General features: G+C 45.6%; 1 protein-coding gene across 1 annotated transcript in view; it reads right to left on the reverse strand.

Moving 5' to 3' along the window:
* Positions 1–2,015: 2,015 nt before the first annotated feature.
* The window catches only part of LOC140322703 (procollagen C-endopeptidase enhancer 2-like), a 17,870-nt gene continuing 12,419 nt past the window's right edge, over positions 2,016–7,466 (reverse strand). The window contains exons 2-9 of the mRNA XM_072399273.1: positions 7,043–7,151; positions 6,606–6,864; positions 6,228–6,352; positions 6,004–6,140; positions 4,886–5,247; positions 3,954–4,028; positions 2,901–3,074; positions 2,016–2,653 (exon numbers count right to left, since the gene is read on the reverse strand). Of these exons, the coding sequence (XP_072255374.1) occupies positions 2,523–2,653; positions 2,901–3,074; positions 3,954–4,028; positions 4,886–5,247; positions 6,004–6,140; positions 6,228–6,352; positions 6,606–6,864; positions 7,043–7,151 (1,372 nt within the window). The 3' untranslated portion in view covers positions 2,016–2,522. The remainder of the gene's footprint in view (positions 2,654–2,900; positions 3,075–3,953; positions 4,029–4,885; positions 5,248–6,003; positions 6,141–6,227; positions 6,353–6,605; positions 6,865–7,042; positions 7,152–7,466) is intronic.

Below are 7,466 nucleotides of genomic sequence, written 5' to 3' on the forward strand. Positions count from 1 at the left end.
CTCCCATCAGTCTCTGTACAGCGGAATAATGTATCTATGTCTAGCTCCTCCCCCAATGCTGCCCTTCCCACCAATCACAGCCATCGATTGCTATATATATATATATATATATATATATATACACACACACACACACACCGTATATGGAATAGTGGGCGGAGTCTCCCTATAGCCCCTCCCCTGTAATACAATGTATCCAATGCTTGCTATGACCTCTGACCTCCCCCCAATGTTTATTAACCCTGCATCACCCCAATTAACCCCTTCCAGCCCTTTACAGATGGCAGAGGTAATAGAAGGCCTTACTTGTCCCCAATACATGAATTTTTGGTATTTCTTGCCATGTTGTCACTAAATAAAGCAGCCTATGGGGTATATGTAGGAATTCCCAGTGTGCGCAGCCTGTAATGGTAGTGGGCCCCTTCTGTATGCGGTGACAGATTCTGATATAGATGAATGGCTGCTTTGGCAGTGCTGGCCCAGGTGTAGACCAGCAGGTGGCCTTCTGTGCTAATGGGCGGGGCTGGGAACACCAAAACACCAATTTGCAACCCTCCAGGCTCCACCCCCAAGGGGAAAACTTAGAAAGTCATGCCGGGAGTTCGTATGACGTCATCGGGCGAGCTCCCAGCATGCCTCAGGACTGTCCCCCCTGGGGTGTCAGGTCGGGGATCCCCGTACTGTTACCTGCAGCCTCCAGCACCTCTTCCTGATCTACCCGCAGTGACTGCTGATTGGTCACTACACCCGTCCATCAGCGACTGGACGAGAATGGGCGGGGTTGAATTCGGCCACCTGATTGGATGAGCGCTCTCCTATCACATCTTAGGAGACTAGAAGCGGCCCTTCCATATGACGTGACTTTCACCTGAACGATCGCCATTTTGTTGGAGTCCAAAATGTAGAGCGTGAAGTGTAAATGTCTCCTATTAGTAGGTTAGCACCTAGATATTCCATGAATGACTTCTCACCCCAACAGCCTGGCCATGTGTTTTCTCTAATGTTAGCAGTTTGGTAATGAATCATGTGACCACAACAACATGTTAGTCATGTGACTCCAAATGTTTGCAACATAATTTGTTATTATTGTTGTTTTTGATACCTCTGTTGTTGTTTTATATTGTGTTGTGACCACACCCACTTTAACTTAGCCACAACCCTTATAGTTCATTATTTCCAAATTCAAGCAACTAAATTATAAAAATTATAAGATGGAAACCCTTGAATTACTTTTTGGCCCAACTTTTCCATTAAATTGTATTATCCGGGCACCCATACCTGATATTTATGGGAACGGCGATGAGCTCATATTGCCGAGGGGCTTTCTATTTCATGGAATTTTTTTTTTTTAGGATTGTAGTTCATAGCCTGCACCAGGCATTGGCCGGCTCATGGACACGGCCATGATGGGGCTGTTCCCATGGACAGGGTCTCTTTACTCCAGCAGTTTACTCCAGCAGTATTGGCATCCATTGGGCTACACCAAATTCTCATTGTCACATGGGAGACCCATATGTTCCTTCATACTCGGTATGCCACGTACCCATCCTAAACAAACAGAGCAGCAGGTGAGTAAGGGAAAGGCATATACACATAGGCCAAGGTGCCCAGGTCTGGTTCATTTAGAGTTCAGTGAACTTAAGGAAAACAGTATATAGGAGCCCTTTGTTAAGGTACATAGCTGGCAATGCTTCCATTGGCTGGTGGTTGTCATGTTCTGAACTATCCTTGACCACCACTAGCCAATTGAAACATTACTTATCATATACCCTAACAACCTGCTCTTAATTCATGTCATGACCCTCCCCTGGTATCCACCAACCAATGAAAATGCTTGCTAAGCTCACAAGCGTACTTGTATTATTATGTATTATTATATATGTATATGTGTATTATGGGGGAGCCAGTGTTTGTCCCCCCACAAACAGGCAGGCGCCATTAGATGCGGGTATTAGCTATGTCACCATAGACAGAGGGATGTTTGTTGTCACGTCACAAATAACCACACATTCTCATGGAACAAAACATTAATTTTATTGAGTTTACAGGTTACAGGTTGTCGGGTTGGAATGAGACGTGGGCAGCCATCTTGGTTCGGGTGCCATTTTGTTGGTGGGGTATATGGCAATAATTGAGGCAAACAGAGGAGAGGAATTTGTACCAATATACAAAAATAAAATGAGATATAATGAGAGATAATAATCGGATGGTGACCCAGGGACTGCCGCTAAGCGATCACAGCTGCCATTTCTAAACCAGGTTACCACAGCAAAAAGGATGTCAACATAGCACTAGGCAGCACATGAGGTGTTGCTCTGGCAACAGGCAGGCAGCTATGAAGGCTTCATCTGTCGCTAAGGGTACTAAGGAGGTCACCATGGCAAGACAGCAGCTGACTCAGCAGTTAGAAATACGGCTGCCATCACTTAATATGTCACCGTGGCAACACTGTAGCTGGTTGTAGAGGTGGACACCATGGTGATACTGAGGCAGATACTATGGGCAGCTCAGGATGGGTGCCATTAGCAGGGCTTCTTGGAGATGCTACTGAGGATTTGGTGCTGCTGGGTTCTGTGCGCGATGACGAAACTGTCACCTACAATTCTGCCGCGTCCTTCGCCATCCACCATACCCATGAAGAGATAATTGGCACCTGGAAACACACAACATGTACCCGTTATTACCGAATAGAGATCTGCAGAACATTGCACCCTCCCTCTGACAGATACATATTGTATATTCTGCAAATTATTCCATCACTGGCACTCTGCGGAGCATTGCCTTCCCATTTCCCCCCGACAGATAAATATTGTATATTCTGCCAATTATCACTAGCCTCTCTCAATATTGTCCAATGTTGACTTTTCATTCATGAATATTACGCTCCTCAGTGTCTTTACCTTTCTTCAGTATGGGGCATCGTGGGCACTCGTTGATGATCTGGACGCTCATGGTTTTGCCGGCCTCTTGAATGGTCACGCCCTCAGATTTGTAGGTTTGAATGATCTGGACGCTGGCAAGCAGAGTCCCCTCCACCTCACCCTTGGTGAGAGTCTTCACCGTCCCGGTCAATACTAAGGGGTAAAGGACAAGTGAAAGTCAACATGGGTCATTGGCCATTCCTAGGGACCTTAGCCAGTCCTGGAGTGCAATTCATTATATTACATTTACAAGCGAGGGACAAGGAAAGCCAACCTGTCTGCACTCATTATTCCTCGCGTGGAGACACATTGTTCATACAAAACCCCTCATATGTCATTGACCTGACTAACCCAGGGGTGAACAAGGTCATCAAAGCATTGCTAGGTGGCTGGAGAACCTTGAAGTGTATCTAAAACCAAAAGTTTGTGATTTGGGTAGAACTGAGCTGAAAAGAATGGGTAAAAAGAGAAGAAATCTCAGGTAGGTGTCCTCACCTGAAGACTTTACCCAACCTGCCTCGGTGACAGCTGGAAACTTTGGGCTTCCCGTAGCTTTCTGTTTCTAGGACAATGGTCATAACGGGTGAATCTCTCCGGTGGGGACACAGATAACAGTGAAAACCTGACCTGACAAAGGTTCTAGGTCTTTCACACAAGATACACTTTTTAATTAACTGCCCACCATTGGGATTATCCACATGGCCAATACTGGGGTATTTCTTTTGAACATAGAATTACAAAAATAAGAATTGGTGGTGAATGACAATGGATGATGCTGTAGGTTAGGCATTTCATTCTCGTTGCCGCCTCCCCTTTTTTGTTATTCCTCCTAAGTGTTCTTTGATATATATGATCAAGGTATACCAATTGACCCATCAAGATGACCACCTTTGGATTGTCTCCCATAAACCCTCTGAATGTGGACATCTTGGCCTTGGACAAGGAAACTTCTACCTTTTGATCCACCTTTTCAGATGGTTGATGGAAGCTTTGCATAGCCTACATGAAAACCTCCTGCATGGAATTTCTTACCCATCTGGTTGGCGCAGTAGTGGGATCCCAAAGTTCCCGTCTTCCGGCACTTTTCTGGGCACTTGGAAGGTGAACCTACAAGAATTGAAAAGATTAAGAGAGTACTATAGTGCTTTTTTCGTACCTGATTAGGTCTAGGTTGGGTTTCATTGGTGGTTTTAGAGACCTGCGTCTGGTGCGTCCACTCAAAACTCAAGATTTCAGATCCAAGTCTCTTATTCTATGACTTGGAGTTCCTGGGTCTGTATACTTTCTGTGGCCAGTATGAGAGGTTCCTATCGTCCCCTGCTTAAAGCAGACCTAAAAATTTTTACTTTACATTAAAGGGTAGACAACCCTTATATATAAAGCCACAGTAATCATGACAGAATGGGGGCAGCAAGTTTCCTTGTCTACCTACTGTACCCATTATACCTACATCACTCCATCCCAAAGTTTGGTTCCCTGTCCTTGCACCTTCTGTACCCATTGTAAGTAATTTCCCCCATCCCTGTTTCCGGATCTGTATATCTAATGTACCCATTATAAAGGGCCCCCACTATCCCTGTACTGAGTTCCTGGGCCTTATACTTGTTCTCCCAATTGTGAGTGGTTCCCATAATCCTTTCTGAAATGTTAATTTTATATATGGGACATAAAACAAAACTGGTGGGAGAGCAGCACTCTAGATGTTTTGAATCAACCAAAAATCCAAGGTAACACCAAGGTTGGTGGCAACATCCAGTTGGATGGGTGAAAACACCTCATGGTGGCCAGGAACACTCTTCATATCCAGATGGATATTGGGAACACCTCAAGGTGGACAGAAGCCCAGCCATTATAAATTACATGGAGATCTCACTGCAGGAACCCTAAGAGATACAAAAATGATGAATCGACATTGGGTGGCGGGATCTTATGATTTTAGATCTCAGTCTCTTAATTTCATTCACCTGCAGGAGCTGGCGAATTATCACGTTTGGGCTTCGCAGTGGTGACAGGTTTGGCTGCCTTGGTGGGTTTGGGTTTTGGGGTGGGCTTAGCCGTGGCTGGCTTTAGGCTCGGTTTTGGTGTGGCTGGTTTGGTGCTGGGCTTAGGTGTGGCTTTCGGGGTAGGTTTGGGCTTAGCCGGAGGTTTGGTTCCAACTGGACGGCTTGCTGTGCCCACACTGGTTGCCGTGGCTTTTGTCTCGGTGTCCTTCTTTAGGACTTCAGAGGGATCCTTCATCCTGTAGGTGATATCGAATCCACCTGCCGTCACACTGAGATCAGACACGAACTGAACCAGCATCTCGTTGCCTTCAGAATAGACCGCCCTGAAAAAAAAAAATCAGAGGACTATTGAAAGGGTCCATCCACCAATATGTGGCATGTCAGCTCTGCTTTGCTGGGTAGTGGATTCAGAGGAATTCCCAGCTGCACCTACATCTGTTATGAGACTTCCTCTGCTGAGTTTGTACAGAAATGACTTGACTTGAAAGAATTCACCCGGGGTAAAGGCTGGCCAAAACCAAGAACCTTAATAAGAAATCCTCACCAATGCCAGTCAAGGGTTCACTTCTATAAGCTTTGTTATAAATTAAACAAAACCCAGGCCATGTCTGGCTTCAAAACTCCACTACCACAGTCCTGGAATACTCAATTACTGAATTCCTAATTACAACTCGTACCATAGACTGATGTGACTGCCTCAGGGTTCTCTGTACATAACTGTGGTATATGTCAGAGCTAAAAAAAATGTATAATATTAGTGTCAGAGAGTGAGAGTGTCAGCTCCTCTGTACAGAGACTGATGGGACTTGCTCAGTGATCTCTGTACAGCACTGTGGTATATGTCAGAGCTATATACCGGTAAATGTACAATATTAGTGTGTGACTGTGGGGGGACATTAGAGTGTCAGCTTCTCTGTACAGAGACTGATGGGACTTGCTCAGTGATCTCTGTACAGCACTGTGGTATATGTCAGAGCTATATAAATGTACAATATTAGTGTGTGACTGTGGGGGGACATTAGAGTGTCAGCTCCTCCGTACCTAACCCTGTATCCAAAACATCTAATGGATGTACTTACTTTGGTGGGGTGTCACCACAATATTTTCCGATTTGATGGTTGCTGTCTGTCTGTCCACCGTTGTACACTGCCACGTAATCGTAGCGGCAGTAACTGTCATCTTCAACGTCAAACTTTCCAAACGATAACTCAATCACCTGAGGAATAGCAGACATTGTGTAATGATATGAACAATACAAAGGTGTGTTCGGGGTTAAGATTAGGGGTCAGAGTCAACCACTTACCTGATGTTTTGGGGCAACAATATGCCAGGAACAGCTGATACCACCGGGGTAGTTAGTCTTCGGCCAGTTTGGGCTTGTAATACTTCCCTGTGGCTTCTCCAACCTCTCTCCACAGAAGAGGTTCTCTAATCCGAACAAAAACACACAAAAATAATATGTGCTACAATATATTTGTTACCCTGCATAGCTCCCTTCTGTCTGTGTCACCCTGCAGGAGGAGGACAGACTCATAGCGCCCCCTTCTGTCTGTGTCACCCTGCAGGAGGAGGACAGACTCATAGCGCCCCCTTCTGTCTGTGTCACCCTGCAGGAGGAGGACAGACTCAGAGCGCCCTCTATGGGTATCACAGAAAATCTGCTCTGCAATCAGTGTCTCACCTGAAGGTGTTGGTGCTCCTGCTGAGTACCAAGCTAGGAAGCCCCGTCCTCCGGTCTCCTCATCTGATCCCATCTCCAGCATCATTTGAGGTCCAGTGGACATAATGGCGCCGGGTCGGAAGGTTCCGCAGATTCTTGCCAGCCTCTGGGAACTCTCACTATGCCCATTGAAGATGTTTAGATAATCATATCTACAGCTGGGGTCTGACTCCATGTCCAACAGTCGGAAGGACAGAATCACGATGTGACCATCAGGAACCTATTGAGAAGTGGGACAGACATAAGATGAAATGAGTGCTGCTTCTCTTTCACTGTTCATTCATAGGCTGTGGAACGAACAAGATCTGTCACCAAACAGCAACAAAGTGCACTGCCAGACAGAGCTGTTATGTGTAGTCAGAGCTGTGTAAATTTCAGGGCTGGACAACCATCCTTACCGTGATCTTCCAGACACATTTCTTGTTATGTGGGTAGTTGTTCGGGAATCCTTCGCTGGCCACATACCCAGAATCCCCTGTGAGTTCTCCTCCGCACAGGAACACAGGCCTGGAGGTGAATGAAGGGAAGGAAAGAGTTAATAAATCCTAATGAAGGTAATCAAAGAATTCCTGCTGCCCAAAGTTTATGGAGTGAAGGGCAGTACAATACAGTGTCACTGGAGTAACAGCTGGGAGCCTGCTGGGGGCGCTGACATCACATCCAAGATGGGGACAATGGGGGATTTATTATTCATTTTTATGTTGCATATAGAATTAGTGTTGGATTTAGAGTTAGTATTAGGACCCATTACATTGCTAGCAGTGGGATAATTGTTAGGGTAAGGAGTAATGTTAAGGTTAGCATTGGGGTAAATGTTAGGGT

This window comes from Pyxicephalus adspersus, chromosome 2 (genome assembly GCF_032062135.1).
Source record: "Pyxicephalus adspersus chromosome 2, UCB_Pads_2.0, whole genome shotgun sequence".
NCBI classification, from domain to species: domain Eukaryota; kingdom Metazoa; phylum Chordata; class Amphibia; order Anura; family Pyxicephalidae; genus Pyxicephalus; species Pyxicephalus adspersus.